Consider the following 21555-nt stretch of genomic DNA (forward strand, 5'->3'; position numbering starts at 1 on the left):
CCCCACCGCAGCAATCCTTTGAATACTGCCAGCGAGTAGCAAGTGTTCAAACTTATTGATCTGTCATTTTAAATTAATGACGGGGAAGCAGAAAGCCAGGTTTTTCTCTCACTAATACCAGAAAGATCAGCATTTCAAAATAATACAGCTGTATAAAAGATGAAAAAATGCTGCCAAAATCTGGTAATAATTAACTTGTAGGAGTAGTGAGATTAAGGGTCAATTAGTGTCAGAACTGACAGATTATCAGAAGAGAAAAGCTCAAAACAGGGTTTGTTTTTAACCTCAAAAGGTTAGCTTTTAGAATATGCTACAAGGCGAGTTACAGTGATCACAGAGTGATGATACTTTTCTATTGATTCCAATCATACACTGGCATGTGTTCTTGAAAAAAATTTTCAGTTGTCTCATTTTGATTATAATAAACAATATAATTTACAAAAACTATACGCTTTGGAGTCAAACAATCTTCTTGAGTTCAAAATGACTCTTCCACTTACCAACAGAGAGCTCCTATGGCTAAGATCTAGGAGAAGACGCCTGGTGTAAGTCCTAGCCCTGATGCTTATGAGCTATTTGACCTTGGGGAAACTACTTGATCTCTGTTTACCACATGGTTTCCTTGTTTGTGAAATGGTGATGATGATAATAATAGGACATATTCGTATGGTTGCTGAGATTAATTCATGTAAAATGCTTAAAAGAGTGCCTGCCATATGGTATATGCTCAGTGAATTATTACTTTACCTATAAAATGGGGGAAAATACCTGTGTCTTAACATTAGATGATGATGATGATAATGGCTGGCATTAAGTAACTGCTTATTACCTACCAGGCAGCATGCTGCTTTCTTCATACGTACTATCTCATTAAATCCTTAAAAGAGCCCCCTGTGTTTCACAGGCAAAGTCATCTGAAGGAACCTTCACAAGGACACTCGCCTGCCTTGCAGAATAACTAGCACACAGCAGGTGCTTCTTCAACAGGAACTCCCTGAACTGCTACTTAAAGCTGAAATCTGCATCCATGTTCTTATTCTCCCTGTTCCTCTGCAAAAATTCAGGTCTCATGCTCTCTGTAGTAGTGGTTGTAGAACAAAGGTTGTACTGATACAATCCAGGGTTAACTTTTAACCACAAACCAGGGAGGGTGCAAATTATCAGAGAAAAAAGCAAAGGCATTTTACCTATAGCGTAAGTTTTCATAATTTGAACTGAAAAGAATGGGAATGACTAAACTAAAGAAGATCAATTGCATAACCTTACAGTTATTGTACGTGCTCCTGGGTACTGCAGAAAAAGCATGGAAAACAAATATTGCTTTCTTTTTTGTCCTAACAATGGGCACAAAAAGTGAGAACAGTGCATTAGAAAAACTGTGTCAGTGACATGAAAAAGGGACTCAGTAGTTATAACACTTAAAAAAAAACTACCTTTGCTACTGAAATTCACATTGTAAAAATATCTTGATTATAAGCCAGAAACTCTTTAAGTCCCTATACATTATTCCTTATTAAAAAGAAAAACTGGCTTATAACATGATTTCTGATAATTCGAGTTTTCTTTTTTTAAAAAATAGGTTTTTATTGATTTTAGAGAGATAGAGGAAGGGAGAGGGAGAGGGAGAGAGAAACATCAATGAGCAAGAACCACGAATGGGTTGCCTCCTGCATGCCCCCTACTAGGGATCAGCCTGCAACCTGCGTATGTGTCCTGACTGGGAATCGAACCAGCAACCTCCTGGTACATGGGATGACGCTCAGCCAACTGAGCCACACTGGCCAGAGCTCAAGCTTTCTTAAAAACCAATTACTGTATTATAATAGGTTATATTATGTTCTTGACTGTATAATTCCACTAACAAAAAAAAAACCCATATCATAATCTCTTTGCATTTACAGAGTAATTTGTTTTGATAAGCACTGTCACTATAACTTAAGCCACACAACAATCCTGTTTTAGAGATAAGAAGACAGATCTGGAATTATCTAGTCATAAAGGTAATGAGCTGGGACTAGGAACCAAGGTCTCCTGATCTGTGGTTCATTCCTTCTGAGAATGCATGCAGAATATATGAATAATCTATTTTTCTAGTTCAGTAAGGATGATTTTCCAGTAAGTAAAAATAATATAACTGGTACAGTTGAATTTTCCTTTTGACCAACTATTTTTAAGCATATTATTATATTTGTTTAAAATAATGTATCAGATTCTTTCAGTCTTCTAAAAGTAAAAAAGAAAAAAGAAAAATGTGAATGTGTCTGATTTTATCAACATCATTTTGAACACATACCTCTTCATTTAGGTTGCTACTTTCCTGGATGGTCTTGATCCAGGCTAGCATATCATCTCTGTCTTCAGCCTGAAAGAGGCACTCACAGTCTGACGTGGTGAGTCGGAACACATTTTTCCTCTTGGTCTCACTGTACGAGATGTCTATTAAGCAAGCATTAACACTGATGGGTTGTTCTTCGTCAGAGGGAGTCAGCTGTTCTCGTTTATCTTTGTACAAGTAAAGTGAATGGCCCCGAAGTACAACATACATCTGCTTCCATGGGCGAATACTTCCCCCAACTCTCTAGAAAACATGAAACAGTTCAGGCATACTTAATATTTGGCTAAATTCAGTGACAGGATAAACACATTAAGCAACACTGTTAACAAGCATCAATGTATACCAAATGTAGCAGGTGTCTGATTTACGTCAATATGTACTTGTTAGGAGAGGAAGGGCAAAAATTGTGGAGTATAAACCAAGTTAGGCAATGTATTCATAGCAAAATCAAGCATAGTGAAATCTCAACTTTAATTTGGTTAGGGAAATAAGCAAAGTAATTAAGATAAAAATAGGCATAGCAAAATATGTTAAAAATGCTAAAGGAACAGAAAATAAGAAAAATATCAGCCAGAAAATTTTTTTGAGTGAAAGTTAGGCTTAAGACAGTCACAGATCATGAAAATGACAAATACTACATAAGGAGATCCCAAAACAGTAAATATAAGTAATGAATTAACAAAACTGATTAACTTTTATATGGTCAAGTATTAAAAGCCACATCCAAAGTGAGTTGTCTTAAAATTTTAAACTCTTGTAATAATATTAAAATTTTGTTATAAATATGCTGCACAAATATTATAGGAAATTTTATGGCCAAGTTTTTATTGTATTGAGATCTACTTAATGAAGTATATGCTGATATTGTGATATTCATTTATACAACTCAGTATTTCTAAAATAAAGTGAAATAAGGGAATTACAAAGGCAATTTAAAATAATGAACTGGGAAAAGTTAAATAAAAATTTTAACATTATGAATATGAAGATGTGCTACTCCCTAAAGGACTACTCAGTGATAATTTAGTAATAAAAGCCGAGTTTCTTCTTAAATACTGATTTCTCTTTTAAATTACCAAAATATGACCATATATTCCATACATAATTGATACTCAAAATGAAAAAAGTAAAAAATTAAATAGGTGATAGGATTACTTTTTAATAATTTTTCCTTCATATAGAAAAAGATATTTATAAAATATGTTTTCCACTCTTTATTCTGGATATTTTGTCATTTTGTGTATACATTTATGTCATTTTATGTTTACGCTTTACTTTTCAGGGCCTGCCTTTAATGCGCTTAGTAGCTCAAAAAATGCACTACCTTGCCCTTATCGGTGACAAGTGGCCGGTAATGGAGCCACCCCTCCTTTGCAGCATCACTGAAAACCTCTGAGGAAGAATCTTTTCTGGATCCAGAGTCTTCGGATGACTTTTGGCTGTCTGTGGTCTACAGAAAAGGAAGAAAACAAAACAAAACAAAACAAACAAAAAATCATAGTAAAATGTCAGCTTTTTTCCTTATAACTATTTGCGTGATTAAATTGCTTTGCTGAAAATGTCTTTTATTTAATGTTCCAAGTGAAGGGCTATTTTTGAAAAATCCTAACTTTATCAATTACATTAGAAAAATTTCTAGTCTTGTTTAAAAAATGTACACTGACCACCATCATTTTTAAAAAATCATCTGAAGGAGTTTTTTACCATTAAAGAATAGTAAATATAATGTAATTTTCCTGATCTCAAGAGGTCACATTTTAGTGCAAAAAGATAAAGGATAAATAAAAAAAGAAAATGATCAGATGGTGCTAAGTGCCACCTGAAGAATGAAAACAGTGCCATGCAATAATGAATGACAGCAGCAGCTGAAAATGGGTGGTGCCGAGGCAATGCCTATCTGAAGAAAGAACATTTAAGTTTAAATCTGGAGGGAAAACTTTTAAAATGAAAGGTCAGGGAAAGAAAAGTTCAGGGAGAATGTACAGCTAATGAATGTATATATTGATCAATATAATTTTAAATATTCACTATTCAGGTGAGTAAGAGAAATGGAAAATTATAGATGGTTTGGGGTATTTTAGGCCAGAGTGATGGTTTAGGGTCTTTCAGGACTTGGCAGGAAGTGTGAAGGGAGCCACTAAAGACTGAATCAGGGGAGTGACATTATCTAATGAATGCAAGTCACTCTGCTTGCTACGTGGAGAATGGATTCTAAACAACAACCATGACAAAAGCTATACCTGGAGGAACAGAGGTGAGGGACGGTGACATCTTGGACTAAAGTAGCAGAAGTGAAGACAGGGAGAAGAATGAAGATTCAGGAGGTAGCAATGACAGGACTTGACATGGGAGAGGGTGAGAATGAAGAGACAAGGCCAATTCCTAGACTTCTGCCTTCAACAACTGGGTGAATGAAGTGGACTTAGTGAGATGGGGAAAACTGGGGGATAAATATGTCTGGGGTGATGAAGGCCTATTTGGCATATAAACCTTGTACTGCTTAATAAACATCCAAATGAAGATGTTATGTAGGCAGAAGCCTCCGTGAGCTGCCGTTCGGAGAAGAGGTCAAAGTTAGCAACGTAAACTTTGGGAGACCTCTGTGTAAGGCTGTCAGGGACACCAAGCTACACAGAGAGGAAAGTGGGGTCAGACCACGTCTAAACATTCCAAAATTTGAAATATCAGACAGAGAAACCAACAGAAGAAAATGTTTCAGAAATGGAGGGGAAATTGTGTTGAATGTTACTGGAAGGCCAAATAAGTTAAGAATCTAAGTAACCATTAGTTATTGTTGTTGTCTTATCCTCATCTGAGGATATGTTTTTATTTATTTTAGAGAGAGAGAGAAAGAGAAACATTGATGTGAGAGAGAAGCATCAATTGGTTACCTCCCATAAGTGCCCCAATCTGGGATCAAACCTGTAAACTAGGTATGAGACCTCACCAGGAATGGAACCTGCAACATTTTGGTGTGAGGGGTGACACTCCACCTGAGCTACCCAGCCAGGGCTAAGTAACCATTAGGTTTGGAAGCCAAATGCCACTGGTAGCCTTGGCTTGAGCAGGGTCACTCTGATGAATGTGGGTTGAGAAAGGTGTGACATGAGGAAGTGGAAACCATGGACAATTTTTTTTCAAGGAGTTTTGCTGTGAAAAGTGAAAATTAAGAGTAGTAAAAATAGAAGAAATGTGGATTCAAGTAAGATTTTAAGAATGTGCTTATAGAGAATGTTCTTATATATGATGGTAAGTGAGCCACTGGAGAGCGATTTTGCAGAAGAGAAAGGGGTCCTGAGAGTGAAAAGCAATGAAATCCAAAGAAGAAATATGGGTGTTGGTTCTTAATAGGATAACAGTCAGAGTAAAGAGATAAGAGTAGCCCAGCCGGTGTGGATCAGCGGTGGAGCATCGACCTATGATCCAGGAGATCGTGCTTCGATTCCTGGTCAGGGCACATGCCTGGGTTTCCGGCTCGATCCCCAGCAGGGGGCGTGCAGGAGGCAGCCGATCAGTGACTCTCATCATTGATGTTTCTATCTCTCTCTTTCCCTTCCTCTCTGTGAAATCAATAAAGATACATTTAAAAGAGATAAGAGTAAAGCAGGCAACAAGTGTGGGTATAAATGAAGGTAGTTAATATTTTTGGAGAAGATCAAGTAAGGAAATTCCTAAAAGTTTTTATTTTTCCAATGAAGTAAGAGAGAAAGGTAGATGAGAGAGAACAGGAGTAGACGGGGGGGGGGGGGGGGGGGGCGGACAGAAGGAAAGCATGAAATAATTATTTTGAGGCTAGAAAAACAAATATACAACAAAATATAGGATTGCTAGGCAGTTCGATTTGGGGTCGTGAACTGATAAAGTGAGAGAAACCAGCTTAATGTGTGTATAGTATTACACAGCATGGGACAAAAGTAGGTTTACAGTTGTTCGTATGGAAAAATAATACAACAATTAATAAAAAAATACAATAATAAACTCACAAACTCACAACTATAAACCTAATTTTGCCCCATCCTGTATAATGTTTAGAAATTAGAAAATACTTTATATATAATATTTTCCAAATGCACATGAAACTTACAGAATAAGAGCATGACATTTATGAAATGTATCTCATGGATAAAAGAATTAATTCTCTGTGAAGAGCTAAAGTAAACTAAGGTAAATAGAAACATTTATCATTTGCTAATATTTAAAAAATATTCCATACTAACCTTGATTCCCTTCAGGGTCGATATGTGCTTAAAAGACCTGTTGGGAAAAAAAGCATATAAATACCTTAAAGATGTTAAGAATAGTTTGAATATTACAACTAATTTTTCATTAGTGAGTTGACATTTCATCATTACCAAATTAAATGTTCACTATTCAATACAAGTGAGAAAAACAGCTAATTTTATAATTAAACTTTTGATACAATGATAGATGCTTTCTTAGTTGATTTGGTACACGAAAGCTGTTTCGGCATAAAGTGTGCGATTTTCTCATGGTTTTTTTAGATCAAAGAAAAGCTACTCAGGTTAAACACTGGGCTTTCTATTATTAGACAACCAGAGTTGCAATGCTCTATTGAGGATTTCCACAGTGTTAATAATTGATTAGTTGCCATCCACAGTCACACACAGAAAGAACAGCATGTCTATACTCGTCCAGCTTGTGGACACTCGGAACCACATACGTGGCAGGAAGAGTGCTGTCAGGGCTAGTCCTGGCCAACCACTCTACCCTCCAAACACATTCCGGATAATTTCAATAAGAACAACTGTTGCCACTAAGGAGGTTTAGGGCGGCTTCAGAAGACAGATTCACATTAGTTACTCAAAATTATTTAACTTTAGGGAACAAAATTGTTTCTTTGTTATTTTTAAATTCCAAATTCATTTAAGGAACCTAACATTTTAAGATGTGAATGAAGATGACACTGTCCTCTCTTCTCAGAAACCATCGCAAACAAGGTAACCAGAAACAAATATACAAACTCAATCTGCAACAATATCAGGAGACATCTGTAGCTTTGAATTACAATATATGAAGAAAGGCGGTTAAATGCAATGAAGGAAAAATTTAATACAGGAAGAGAGGATGCCAATGGTTGCATATCTCAAACAAAACTGCAGTGCACTGTTCTCTGAGAGATCAAACCAACCTTCCCTGGTTTGAAACATGGGCAGGAGGGTGCTTTTGCTGGTGACAGGAGCCTCATTTATCACCATGAATATCAGAGGAGGTGAGAATTAAGGAACAAACATACAGTCCTGCCATCTTTGCAGGAAGCAGTGTGTAGGCTGAAGCAAACTCTGAATTGTGGCGATTACTGATACTTTTCAGTGAGGAAGAAGAAAATGTTTAAAGTGTGCACAAATCACTGCATCATTAGAAAAGTTCCTGCTAGTCCACACCTCTGCACTGGCCACACCTCACACAAACTTCCCTCAAACTGTTGGTGGGCACACAATGCAATATACAGATTATGTATAATAGAAATGTACATTTGAAACCTATATAATCTTATTAAGCAATATCACCCCAATAAATTTAATAAATAAATAAAAAATTGCTGGTTTATTGGAATATAAATAATTGTCAGGTGGAAGCCTCATAGAATCCACACAAAAATACTATAATAAAAAAGACCAAATCCTGGTCAGGCAGCTCAGTAGGTTGGAGCACCATTCCCTGCACCAAAAGGTTGTGGGTTCAATTTCCACTCAGGGTACATACCCAGACTGCAGTTCGATCACCTGTCGAGGCATGTATGTTTCCCTCTCTCTCTCCCTTTCTCTCTAAATCAATAAAAACACACCCTTGGGTGAGGATTTAAAAAAATAAAAATAAACAGTGTTCCTTGACAGAAGTTTCAATACCATAAAGATTTCACTATTTCCTAAATTAATCTATAAATTAAATACTGTGTCAATGAAAATATTCATAAGAATTTAAGGGGGGTGGGGGAGGTAGAAGGAGGTAATAGGGGGATAAATGGTGACGGAAGGAGGCTTGACTTGGGGTGGTGAGCACACAATACAAATACAGATGATGTATTATAGAATTGTACACCTGAAACCTATATAATTTTATTAACCAATGTCACCCCAGTAAATTCAATAAAAAAAAGAAAAAATATATATTTTTTAAATTTAAGAAGTAGAATATAGATTTTCAAGTTCAAATAGTAAAATAAAAATAGCCAGGAGAATTTGGAAATGACGAAATAGTGAGGGAGAATAGCCCCATACAATAAAACATTATAAAATCACTATAATTAACAGAATCTGTTATACATGAATAAAAAGATGAATCAACTGAACAGAATAGAGTTTAAAAATAAAACCAAATACATATAAAAATTTAGTATATAATAAAAATGAGATATCAGTAGAAAAAGTATAACACTCAAGTATAACATTCAATAGATGTTTTGGGGACAACTGAGAGACACTGGAAAATATAATGTTGGCTCTTGATCTCAAAAATTAGAATAAAATAAATTTCGGATGAATCAAAGTTATAAATATACAAAAAGAAAAAGAGAAACAAATTTAAGAAGTAAACACTAAAGAATTTTGTTCTAATTATGGAGGAGAGAAAGGCTTTTTCAGTATGACTCAAAAATCCAAAAGCCATTTTAAAAATTCCTAAAGTTGACTGGGGAAAAAACAAAAACAAAAAACACATCAAAAAGGTTTAACCTTTTTTCACAGTGAAAAAAAAATTAAGAAAACCAAATGAAAAATACTGAATTGAGAAAAGACTTGCAAGTTATCTTAGAAAAGAGCTAGTTTCTTTTATATAGAGTCCTCAGAAGTCAATAAGAAAAATACCAGTAGGAAACATGAAAAAGCAGTTCACAGAAAAAAGAAATATAAATATCTCGTAACTATACATGAAATGATGTTTAATTATTAATAAGAAATTTTCAAATTTCTTATTGACAGCATTAGAGTTACAAAATAATCAAAAGTTGAATAATATGCTGTGTTGGTAAGGGGAACAGCAGAGACTTTTGTACACTGTTGGTGGGAATGTGATTTGGTATAATCTTTATGGAGAGCAACTGACAGTGGATATTAAAGTAAAACATCCACATACCCCTTCATATAATAATCCTTTTCCAACCAGACTCACTCACATGCTAAATGAACTATGTACAAATATAGCCACTGAAGCACTGTTTGTGGTAACATAAGATTCAATCAATCTAAATGTCTCCTAACAGAATATAGAACACTGGTTGAATATAGAACACTGGTTGAATATATTACGGTACAACTATTCAATGGAAAATTAAACAATCATTAAACTATTCAATGGAAAATTAAACAATCATGAAAAAGAATGAGTCAAGGATATATGCAAGGAATTTTCTCTAAGAACAGTGTGTACAGCACCTATCATTTGTTTATAAAAATAATTAGAATACACACACACATTAAGCATATGTAAATTGTGAATGTGGTTTTAGGTATAGCATAACTCTGGAAACATACAAAAGAAAACAAAAACATAGTTATATGTACGCAGCGAAAGACAAACATCACATGATCTCGCTTATACATGGAATCTAAAGAACTTAATAAACTGATGAACAGAATAGATTCAATGACATGGAAGCATAGATGAGACTGACAAATGTCAGAGGGATGGAGGAGGGCGGGTGGGGGCAAGGGGGAGAGAGTAACCAAAGAATTTATATGCATATATGCACAACCCAAGGACATGGACAATGGTGGGGAGAGGGACTGGGGAGAGTGATGGGACAGGGTGGAATGGGTCACTGGGGAGAAAAAGGGACATCTGTAATATTTTAAACAAAAAAAAAAAACACCAAAAAAAACATAGTTATATGTAAAAGTAGAACTGGGTGGCTGAAGGCCTAGAGTGGCAGGTGATTACTTAATATACATATTTTTGTATGCTTGTGTACTACTGATTTTTAAATATTAATTTAAAGATTCAATTAGTATATAGTATTTGCTTTTCTAATGTCATAAAGTTAGAAAATATAAAAGACATCATTAAATTCAATATTTATATGTCAAAGTCATGCTGAACAGCCACAAATAAATATTTAAAATAATATGCTTGAGACTTACAATTTTGCATCTTCTCTGTAATCATCTAGGCCCTCATCATATGATTTTGATCTTTCTGTCTTTGAGTTGGGCTGGGCATCCAAGCTGGAAGGTCCAACAGATTCTGGAATTAAAATCCAACATTTAGACATTTGCAAGTAATTTGTAGATTCTTTTTCTGGTGATAAGATCGCAGTGTGTCATAGTATTCTAAATAGAAAATGGAGAATGAGAGATGGTTCACATAAGCACTCACTGAAACGTACCCTGGTCATGGGAGAGCTGACGTCGAATTAAAGGAGCTGAAGTTGTAAGGCTGGGAGGGACTGTTGCGATAGAGGGTGCTTGAGAGGTAGAGGCTGAGATGACAGCAGAAGCGGGGATATGCGCAATATCATGATCAATGCTAGGGCTAGTTGGTTCATCTATTAGATAAAATAAAAATTGAAATGTTGAATGACCTAATTGTTATTAATAAATAACAATAACAGAACAAATAATCAATTATCATTATTAGAAGAACCAGATAAAGATTTTAACAATCACCAAAGAATCAATAAATAACATATTCAACCTATTAAAAATATATAGTTATTATTCGAGTAATTCCAAGTAATTCCAAAGATACAGTATTAGAAATTAAATGAGTTGCTTCTTTTACTTCTACCAATCAACCAATACCTTCACTAACTGATCATCAAGATACCAAAGTTTATAGGTATTAAGAACCTAAACCTACTAAAGCAGAGTAATCAGATACTACCCTAAAATTTTTTTCCAAATTTTAAATTCACTGCACATTATCATTTCAGGCAGCTAAGCAAGGTGATAGGCTTAGGTTTATCTTTCAAAGTATCAATTCCTAAAACCATACCTTCTCCCCATTCCTCCACTCAATTGTGAATCTTCAATTTTTGTAGAAAAATAAGTAAGTACAGTATGTAGCTGCTAGACAAGGCCAGTGCTATGGATGGAATATTTGTGTGTGTGTGCGTGTGTCCCCGCCCTCATCTCATATCTTGAAACCTAACCCCTATGTGATGGTATCTGGAGGTGGAGCCTTTAGGAAGTGATTAGGCGATGAGGCTCCACCCACATGAATGAGATTAGACCCCTTATAAAAGAGACCCCAGAAAGCTCGCTTGCTTCTTCTACCATAAGAGAGCATGCCTATGAGCCAGGAAGCAGGCCTCAACTGGCATGGAGTCTGCTGGTGCCTTCATCTTGGACTTCCCAGTCTCCAGAACTGTTGCTTAAGCCACCCAGTCTGTTGTATTTTTGTTAGAGCAGCCCAAATGGACTAAGACAGCCACTGCTAGTTAATTTGGCACTTTAGTGCAAATCAGAAAAAGGACCCTCTCCCCAGGGAGTTGTAGGCCCTCATTCAGGAGAAATCTCCACTTGCTCCCTTGTACCCTTATAAAAAATATAATGGTGAAACAGGGTTTTGATTCTGTGATCTAAAAGGTCCAATATTTTAACTTTAAACAAGTCCTAAGAATGCTCTATCATCTTAATGATCAGCATTACAATCAAGACAATAATGTTACGTTATTTTTCAAGAAAGAATGAAAAAAGCCCTAAAAAAAGCATTAAAAAGTATATTAGAAGCCCTAATATACACTGAGAGCTTCTATCTGGCTTATGCAGTCTTCATTGTTTGAAGAGATTTCTGTAGTAAAAACATTCACTGGAGTGGTTCAGATGAGATCTATTGCATAAATCCATATAGAGAAAATATTTAGAAAGGCATTTTAAAAAACCGAGATGATGGGCATAAAACAAAGTTTCTCAAAGCAGAGAACCATCCCTCTGGGAATACGTGGTTATCATATGTGTCAAAGAATGTCTACAAAATGCTGTGGAAAAATCTTTCAAGAGAATCAATTTACACCTTGCAGAGTAAAGTATTTTGAAATTTATGTAAAATCAAATATCATAGAATGAAATTCAAATTGTGCATGGATTAAGCATTAAACAAAATTTCAAAAGCAACCTTTTTATGACTCTGGACTTCCCTGGAGGTATGCATTCAACATTTTTTGACTTACTACATTTTAGAGGAAATTTCTGAAACATACTGGATATGACATAATCTCTGCTTCAAGTATGTAAGTGCAAAGAGGAACGGAACGATAGACACACACCTGTTCTAGGAGTAAGAGTTAACAGAGGAGATATAGGCAGGAGACTAGCACATTGCCTTACATGCTCAGTACTGTTTGCATCCTTTAGAATATATTTACTACTAAATCCAATCTTAATTCCTGTAAAAATGTGAAAATCTTTCTACTGTTTTATTACCAATGAGTGGATTATGTAAAAACAAGAAAATTCAGGCCTATCTCATTTTCCAGTGTAAGAAAATAGATCTTTAGTTGATCAAAGGGAAAACAGAAAATTTTTATTTTCATATACCAATATATTCAAAACCAGTGTGCTATCAGATCTTTTTTTCTGTCAGATTTTCAACAAATTTCTAAATTTTTAATAAACTTAAGTATTCTATCAGGTGAAAATAGCTGATTATCTTTCTCCTATGATGTCACATGCTACATTAAGATACCAAATAATGCATGCAAAACATGTTATGAACTATTAGGGCTGTACTTGCTATTAGTAAGTGGCATAATCATTCATAATAAACTGAATTATGTAATCAAAGAATTAAGAAATGTGAGGCCTTAATTTACTTTGTTCACATAAGTAAACAAATTTTAAAAAGGTAGAGGAGGATGTCGAAGTTGTTATATTTTCAAATTTAAAGTGATCATTATTTCTTAACCCTGAAAAAATGCACTTATGTCCAAAATTTTGTTTTATTTTTGGAAAACAGTGTTTTCCAAAGATAGAATAACTAATTCTCACAGATAATGTATATTCGATAATTCAATCTGGATTTCTCCAAATGGAGACTACTACAAGTTATTCTATTTAAATGATTATTCATACCTAAATAAGAAACTTTTGTACTACTGTTATTTCTTACCAAGTGACATTCTAGAACACCTAAAAGATTTCACAAGTCAAGAAAAGTCTAGATACGTACAAAATCAAGGAAGCATATTGTGAAACTTATATATAACTGTTAAGAGTTATTTTTCAAGCAACAAAGCATGAAAAAATAGTAGAAGCCCTACTATACACTGAGAGCTCTTATAAATAAGAACCACTAAAATCACAACAGAAAAAAGAGAAAGCACATGAAAAGACAATTCATGGAAGTAATACAAAAGCCTAATAAAAATGAGAGGAAAAACTTGTGAAAATCTGACAGCTAATGAAATAACCAAAAAGAAGCAAAACAGTGATAACATTGCTGTTTTTCATCTAAGAGCATCATTCACTTCGTGATGTTCTTATTCTAATAGTTCCTCTTCATAGTCTGCAAGGTGACCACAGAGACCAGATGCTGTTTAGCTGCCCGTCTATCTCTGTCTCTGAGGTTCAGTGGAATTCACCCGAGTCGCTCACCTTCCTGTGGGTGGGCATGTGATTTAGGCCTAGCCCATCACAGGGCCCTGTCCTTCTGAGTCCACAGTGACTGGCCAAGGGGTGAGAACATGAGCCGGTCAGGACTAATTACAGTATCTTCATCTTAGGTTTGATATGTGGACACTGACAAAGTTACGGTCTTTCTCTTCCCTTTCTCAGGAAATCAGAACTGTAAAAATTCATAAATTGAGAATTGCCAATGGAGAAAAGGTACCTGATAATAAAGAAACCAAAACTGAGAAAAAAGACCCAATCTTGATGTCAAATCACTTCAGTATCCAGATTCAGGTCCATCCCAGAACTTACAGCATTCCTTTCAGCACTGAGCTAATGTGAAGTAAGTTTCTATCATGTGTAACCAGGAGAATTATGACCAATACGAAAGTAGAAAACAATGTGTTTCTAGCTCCCTTTCACAAACAAGCATTGTAACAGCCAAAGTCTAATGCTGCAGGTTAGAGCAGAGAGCGAAAAAGGCCCTTCTAAAGTGAGCTGGGCTAGGAAGAATTTCTCTCACAGTCACATAATTACCCAAAAAGAACACATCATCATCAACGTAGTTTATACTTTATAATTATAGTTGAGAATACTTTTATACAACTCAGTGAAGTTATCAGAATTTTTGGCATAAACTGTGGCAGAATAATTAGTTCCTTGACAGAATTTTGCTTTTTATTTCACCTCTGCTAGAAAAAGGTGATCCTACTGCTCCCCTAATTACAGCATAACTAAACTTAAGGAATGTTAAGACCATAATACTCAGTGATGGAGTAAACTATGCAGCGCATGGAGAGGAGTCAATTTGTTTAAGTTGGAAGAAATGGTAACATATAAAAGTAAGTACGTATTTCCAAAACAGCAAGAAAATATACTTTTTTTTTTTTTTTACCAAAAATATGAACTGAATAAACCGTTTCTTTTCCAAGTCCTGCAAGAAGGGACATTCACTGCAAATGACCTAAAAAGTCAACCTATACCTCAAGCAAAACACATTTAAAAAAATCTTTGAGATTTGTTTCCTGTCCTTATGGAAAAGGAGAATAAATGCTACTAATGGATTTTTTTCTCTTAAAAAGAAATTCAATGGCACAACTATCCTTTCTTGTTACTTGTGTTCTGATATATTATGTACATAGTCAGCTTAAATCAAGGGAGATGAAAACAGCAGCTATATAAGGTGGAATTACCTTTTCAATCGGCAAATATGAGCTCTTTCTTTACAAGCCACAACTTATTAATCTTTGATAATACTGCAGGTTTTTTCAATATAATTTAAATTTAAACCCAGTGAAATAAAGTTATCCTAAAAAATGAATTCCCTAGGCAAATTTTACTTAACCCCATTAACACTAAATGGGGAAAAGCAGGTAAGAAAAGTCTGGGGCTGCCCTGGCCCGGTGGCTCAGTTGGTTGGAGCGTCATCCCTTCATCCCGTACACCAAACAAGGTTTTGGGTTCCATTCCCGGTCAGAGCGCATACCTAGGTTTCAGGTTCAATCCCAATCGGGCGTGTATGGGAGGCAACCAATCCATTTTTCTCTCTCCCTTCCTTTCTCTCTAAAGTCAATTTTTAAAAAAGTTTTGGGAAAGAATGTTTAAAAAATAAGCCACTAATATATTAACATATGCTTCTAATCTTTGATCAAGTGACAGACCTCTGCAGACTCATTGAAACTTTTACACTAATTATAGAGCTCTTGAAGCAGTAAGTTCTGTTAACTTTTTTTTTTTTTTTTAATATATCTTTATTGACTTCAGGGAGAGGAAAGGAGACGGAGAGAGAGATAGAAACATCAATGATGAGAGAGTCATTGATCGGCTCCAGCCCACAACCTGGGCATGTGCCCTGACCGGGAATTGAACACTGATCACCTGGATCCTAGGTCGACGCTCAACTGCTGAGCCACGCCCAACCGGGAAGTCCTGTTAACTTTTATGCAAACTGGTAAGGGGGTGTCAACACCAAGTTCAAATATCCTCATTCTTTATAGTAATAATTCAACTCATCATCATAACTGGAATAAAGGTTTTTAATTAAGACCGAGCATCTTTAATAGTCAGCTCAATAAACACACATTTAAATTAACATTTGGCTTTTTGAAAGCCATTTTGGGATTTGGTTATCTTCACCAAAAAATTCAATGCTGTATCTTCTTACTAGGTAGATGATTTTTTAAAAGGTTAGGAAGGGGAAAGAATGTTGACTATTCATATTTAGCATGACCATAAGGCAGTTGGTACTGAAGGGAGAGGAGTTGTAAGAAGAACTGCTGTTATAGAAGGAATTTAAAAGGCAGCTAAGATAACATCAAAAGCCAGATGTGTGCAAGGCCATGGTCAATACTGGGTCTAACAGCTCATCCACAAGGTAGGATGCGCCACATTAACACAGCAAGTGCTCTAAGTTTTAAAAGGCCAAGTAGAAGTATTGCTTTTAGATTTGTCACAGATGATGGGTTAGAATTACTCTGCTGAGTTTCTGCAATCCCACAGATCAGAGAAGGTAACTTAAGATTTCATGAGTTTGTGTGTATGGGAGGGGGCATGTGTATATGAAAAATGACCCAGCTTCCCAGCTGACAAATGCTACAAGTATTCATTTCAATGCTGAATCTTCTTACTAGGTAGATGATTATCCTAAAAGTTATCCTAAAAAAAGGAACTCCCTAGGCAAATTTTACCCAACATTTACTTAAAAAAGAATTTAATGCACCAATTTCATCAATCAATCTGTAGAATGATTTTCATACATAAAATAAGAAAGCTACTGGGAATGGGGAAGACAGCAGGAAATCAAGAGGCTCAGATTCTGTCTTGTTTGACTTTGTGAAGTCACTTAATTTTTCTGGGTATTAAATTCCTTAACTATAAAATTAAGAAGTTGGACTAGGATTACCAGAAGGATCAATTCTAGTTCAAAAGGGTGATAATAATAAATCCACTAAAGGAGTAAATTAATCAGTTATTTTATGTAACAATATAAAATCCTTCTAGGTTTTTCTAACCAAGGGATTTGTTAGGAGGCTTTCGTGGTTTGGATCTACTTTAAACACTGACAGATGGAGCGGAGAGTGTAGTTAATACTGGATCTATTTTCAACATTAAAGAAATAGCTAAAAATCCAGAAAATCTACTTTAGGGAAATAATTCTATATTTTTTATAAATGCAAAGTTTAAAAAATTATTTCCCTAAATAAATAAGCATAGTATTCTACAAAGTGTGCTACAGATAAATTTGAAATATTTTAGGATAAAAGCTAATGCTACTATCAAAAGGAAGACAAATGAGCATCTAAAATCATTCTGTGGTGTATAGTTTAGTTAACAATCTTGGAACAAATTAATTTATTTAGTGAAAAGATGCCAATTCAAGCTTGGGAAATCTGAGCTAAGAATGGTGAATATTAAATTCAGAATTATTTTTTAGGCTAAGATTTAAAAGAATAAAAAGGCAAGATTTAAATTTAACACAGTTTTAGGGCACTGTCAAAAGAATATGTGATCTGGAACCAGCAGGCCACCAACTCTGTCAGCTACCTGCTGGGAGACCTTAAACAAAATACTTAACTTTCCTTATCCATAAAATGTGTTTATTCCTGACCTAAATTTCCTACCAGGTTACCATAAGGATTGGTAAGTGAAATACTTAGTAGGTTATAAAGTACTACAGAAATTTTGATTTTTTTTTTTTATTATATTAAAAATTACCTCACATCATCACTCAAATAATAAAAGCAAAAATCTCTAATAACTATGTATGGTGTGAGATGGGTACTAGATTTATTGGGTTGATTATATGTTTAATCACTGGGTTGTACATCTGAAACTAATACAGTATTATATGTGAACTTTAATTAAAAAATAAATATTTAAAGTAAAAAAAAGCTAAAAAAAGAACCAATGAAGTCACAATTTTGGGAAAAGCTGATATATGAAAAAGATTATAAGATGATAGAGTGCGATTTTTCTCTTTATAGATTTGTTTTGCAAAAAGACTCAGAATGTAGGCTTGGGGTGCTCACTGCATACTCCTACAATATCACTGTTGACATTAAAGACTAGAGCTCCCAAAGGGAGAAGTTGTATATAAAGTGATAGTCACCCATTTCCATTTCTTTTGGGCAAATTTCAGATAGCTAAGCTAACCTGAATAGACACTGTCACTTATAAGCTTTAAAACTTATAAATTGGTCTAAAATGGCAGTGCAATAAGGCTACACCAATCTAATTCAATTTTAGTTAGGCTAACACAAGCACACATTGGCTAACACATTGGCCAACTTTGGGGTGAGAAGAACAGAGTATCAGAAATATGACCAAAAAAAGGGGGGAAAATAAAATTGAGGTGAATTCTAGGTATAACTAAAACAGCTATATTTTCTTCACATTTAATAGTTAAGAGTAGTATAAATTAATGTTCAAAGTCAAGATTGTAGAATATATCTTAAATACTTGCAACTAAATGTCAAATTACTCATGAACTCTATTCATTTTGTTTTGTGTTTACTTGCAAAAGAAATTGAAATTTATTTTCAGAACTTACTATGAAGCTTTAAAAAGGGTATGTGTGAGTGAGTGGGGGTAAACAAAATACTGTAGGTGAATGATATTCCTAATTTAAAACAAATAAAATGGTTTATTTTCTAAATTTTCCTAAATCTTTGTGACATAGGAAAAAAATTAGATGTTAAATGTGTAAACATGTTGGAAAATTTTCTTTCTATAAACATAGCCTTAGCTCTTATTATAGATAAGATAAATTAGTTCCATTATCTGATATTTTGGGAATAAAGCCAAGTCACTTATCATTATTTTTTGCATTAGCGTATAATGTTTTCAACTAACAAAAATAATTATTAAAATTATAGAATATGATATTCTGGAGTGTGATGATACAAAAGGAAACCTTAATTTCTTTTTTCCTTTGAATTTAAATATTTCATTTCTCTAAATAAAAGGATTCATGGTCAAACACTTCTGAGAAAAATTGTATTGCATGCTACCAAGAAAGTTCACAATATATAATACATTAATGATTGTGAGAGTCTTATGGTAAAGATATACAAAATTTGTTTATATTTATTTTTAATATATCTTTATTGATTTCAGAGAGAGGAAGGGAGAGGGAGAGGGAGAGAGCTGAAACATCAATGATGAGAAAGTCGTCATTGATCGGCTGCCTCCTGCATGCCCCGGACCAGGGAACAAGCCTGCAACCCGGCCATGTGCCCTGAACCAGGAATCAAACCTCGATCTCCTCCATCCTAGGTCGACGAGCAACCACTGAGCCACGCCTGGATGGGCTTGTTTAACTATTTAAACCCAGCATTTCTCAATTTATTTGATCACTGGTCATTTTTTTACCCTTTTACCAAATGGAATCAGTGTTTCTGGAAAACACTTTGGGAAACTGCAAATAGTCTCTTTTATTCCATTTCAATGCTGGCATCTGTCCCACTAAAATATGTATTTTTTTAAAATAACTTGATTGAAAAGAGAAACACCTATGGGTCAGATAAAACTTTAAAGCTGAGCAAGAAAAGGATTTCAATAGTTAAGTTTGGAATTTATATTTAATGAAATGCTGAAAGTTCTTTTATTGATTAGTTATTTATATAGTTTACACAGTCACTAGAGCAGACTAATAAATACAGGTTGGAGCAAAAGCAAGTTTACAGTTGAGAGTACATGAAACAGTTTATTCTTGTATTATTTATTAATTATGGTATCATTTATTATTATTATAAACCTACTTGTGCCCACTCTTGTATTTTTTTGGACTTAAAGGTTACAGTAAAAGATTTTTAGTTAATTAAAGAGTTAAAAGATTTTCACAGTAAAAAGGAAAGTACATTATGCAAAAGAAATCCACTTTTGATAATATGCTCTAAAATTTAGATAAATTCTAAAACTAAATTTTTTCCCACACTTTTATTTCAAACAGCACTCAATTTTCTAAAAGCCATGAAAATGCTATAAAAACCTAGAAGGCATTGGTGTTGTTCAACCTTAGGGCCTAAAAATTTTTAAGAATGCTTATATCCATGGACAACATTCACATATACAAACACAGTGAAACAAATTCTATTCCTATTTCAGTTCTTTATTCTAACCTATTCCACTGGTGCTGTAAACTGCTATACCATAGTAATCACATGCTATATATTAAGGTTCTGGGAGGCTCACAGGAAATAAATGGACTATATAAACATTTCTGTGCAGGGTGACTTTTAAGTCATGATTCATTAAACAAGATATTCACTAGGAACTATGAAGGAGACTCTCATAAGTACTTAAAGTAGAATCTGATAAAATCTAAACATGGGCATTTTCATTTTTAATACAGAAAATGATTTATTTTAATAATTTTCCTAAATCTATATGTATATAGAACTATACAGATTTTTATTTTATATTTTAGCTAAAGTTCTCTTTAATAACATAACTGACTTTTTGATATTTATTCCTGAACTTAGTAATAAGTAGGAAGAAATATTAACATCTATAACTAGAACATTTTTTATTACTCCAATATAATCCGATTAATTATTCTTATTAAGTAGGAAATTATGATGCTCGTATTCTGATAAGCTCTCATAGGCCTATGAAATACAGCCACAGGTTGTAGGGCATTTTATGTTTTTAAAAAATCATAAAACAATCATTAGTCCTCAGTTACTGTCTATGAAATACCTAGACAATGTATAAGGTTCCACCTATAGTAAAGTTCTATTATTCTCGAGCTTGGCCTTAAGGGAATACATAGGAATATGAGTACAATATAGGCTGAGATGCCCCACAATATGTACAACTTGAATATATCATACTTATAAAAAATAAATTATACAGAACTTTTAAAAAAGCTGGTTCTGATAGTATCACCTGACAGTTTAATAGTTTCTCTAGAAAAGAAAAACTGAAATGTTATTCAAAGAGAAGCATAATATATTGTCAAATTGTGGAGGACTCTTCATGAACTTATGCGGTAAGAGAGTAACAGTATGCGCCTTGGCCTCAAAGCAATGCCCCTGCATCACACAGCTCCAGGGGGCGCTCTTCACAATGCATTCTATACAAATGGTGCTCTGTGTTGTGGCTGAAACAGGGAATCCTCCAATCCCTGTCTCTACCACTTACTGTGTGACTTTAGGGAAGTGATTTAAAAACAGAACTGAACAAAAGATCTAAAATCCTGGCTCTCATGTCGCTTATGTTTTAGCCCAGCAAAGAAAAACGTAATAAACAAAAAATGCAAAACATGTCAAGTGGAAATAAGTGATGTGAACATAAGTAGCTTAAGAGGATAGAGAATTGCCAGGTTCCATGTATGTGTGTTGGGTACAAATTTTAGATAGGCTGGTCAGGAAAGGCTGCTTTGATAATATTTATGCAGAGACTCATGTAGTGAGAGTGGAGGAGCCTGGAAGTATCCCCTGGGAACTGGCAGTGCCGGGGCCCTGAAGCAGGACATGCTTGGCACGTCCCAGGCTGCAAGGCTGGCACGGCTGAAGATGGGAAGCACACACGGAAGACAGGACATGGGGTCAGAGGCAGAGTGGTGTTGGGGGGACAGATCATGGAATGCCTTACAGGCCGCTGTAGAATTTGAGAATCTATTTTGGCTAACATAGGAAGTAAACAGAGGGTTCT

General features: G+C 34.7%; 1 protein-coding gene across 6 annotated transcripts in view; it reads right to left on the minus strand.

Annotated features, from left to right (window-relative positions):
- ARHGAP21 (Rho GTPase activating protein 21) overlaps positions 1 to 21555 on the minus strand; it is a 122362-nt gene that overhangs the window by 13492 nt on the left and 87315 nt on the right. For all 6 annotated transcript variants that reach the window (XM_087825525.1, XM_016224713.2, XM_016224712.2 and 3 more), the window contains 5 exons: positions 10677 to 10835; positions 10432 to 10534; positions 6553 to 6589; positions 3660 to 3785; positions 2294 to 2578 (listed from right to left, as the gene is read on the minus strand). In XM_087825525.1, coding sequence (XP_087681651.1) covers positions 2294 to 2578; positions 3660 to 3785; positions 6553 to 6589; positions 10432 to 10534; positions 10677 to 10835 — 710 coding nt within the window. The remainder of the gene's footprint in view (positions 1 to 2293; positions 2579 to 3659; positions 3786 to 6552; positions 6590 to 10431; positions 10535 to 10676; positions 10836 to 21555) is intronic.

Source organism: Miniopterus natalensis, chromosome 1 (assembly GCF_054644295.1).
Source record: "Miniopterus natalensis isolate mMinNat1 chromosome 1, mMinNat1.hap1, whole genome shotgun sequence".
Taxonomy (NCBI): domain Eukaryota; kingdom Metazoa; phylum Chordata; class Mammalia; order Chiroptera; family Miniopteridae; genus Miniopterus; species Miniopterus natalensis.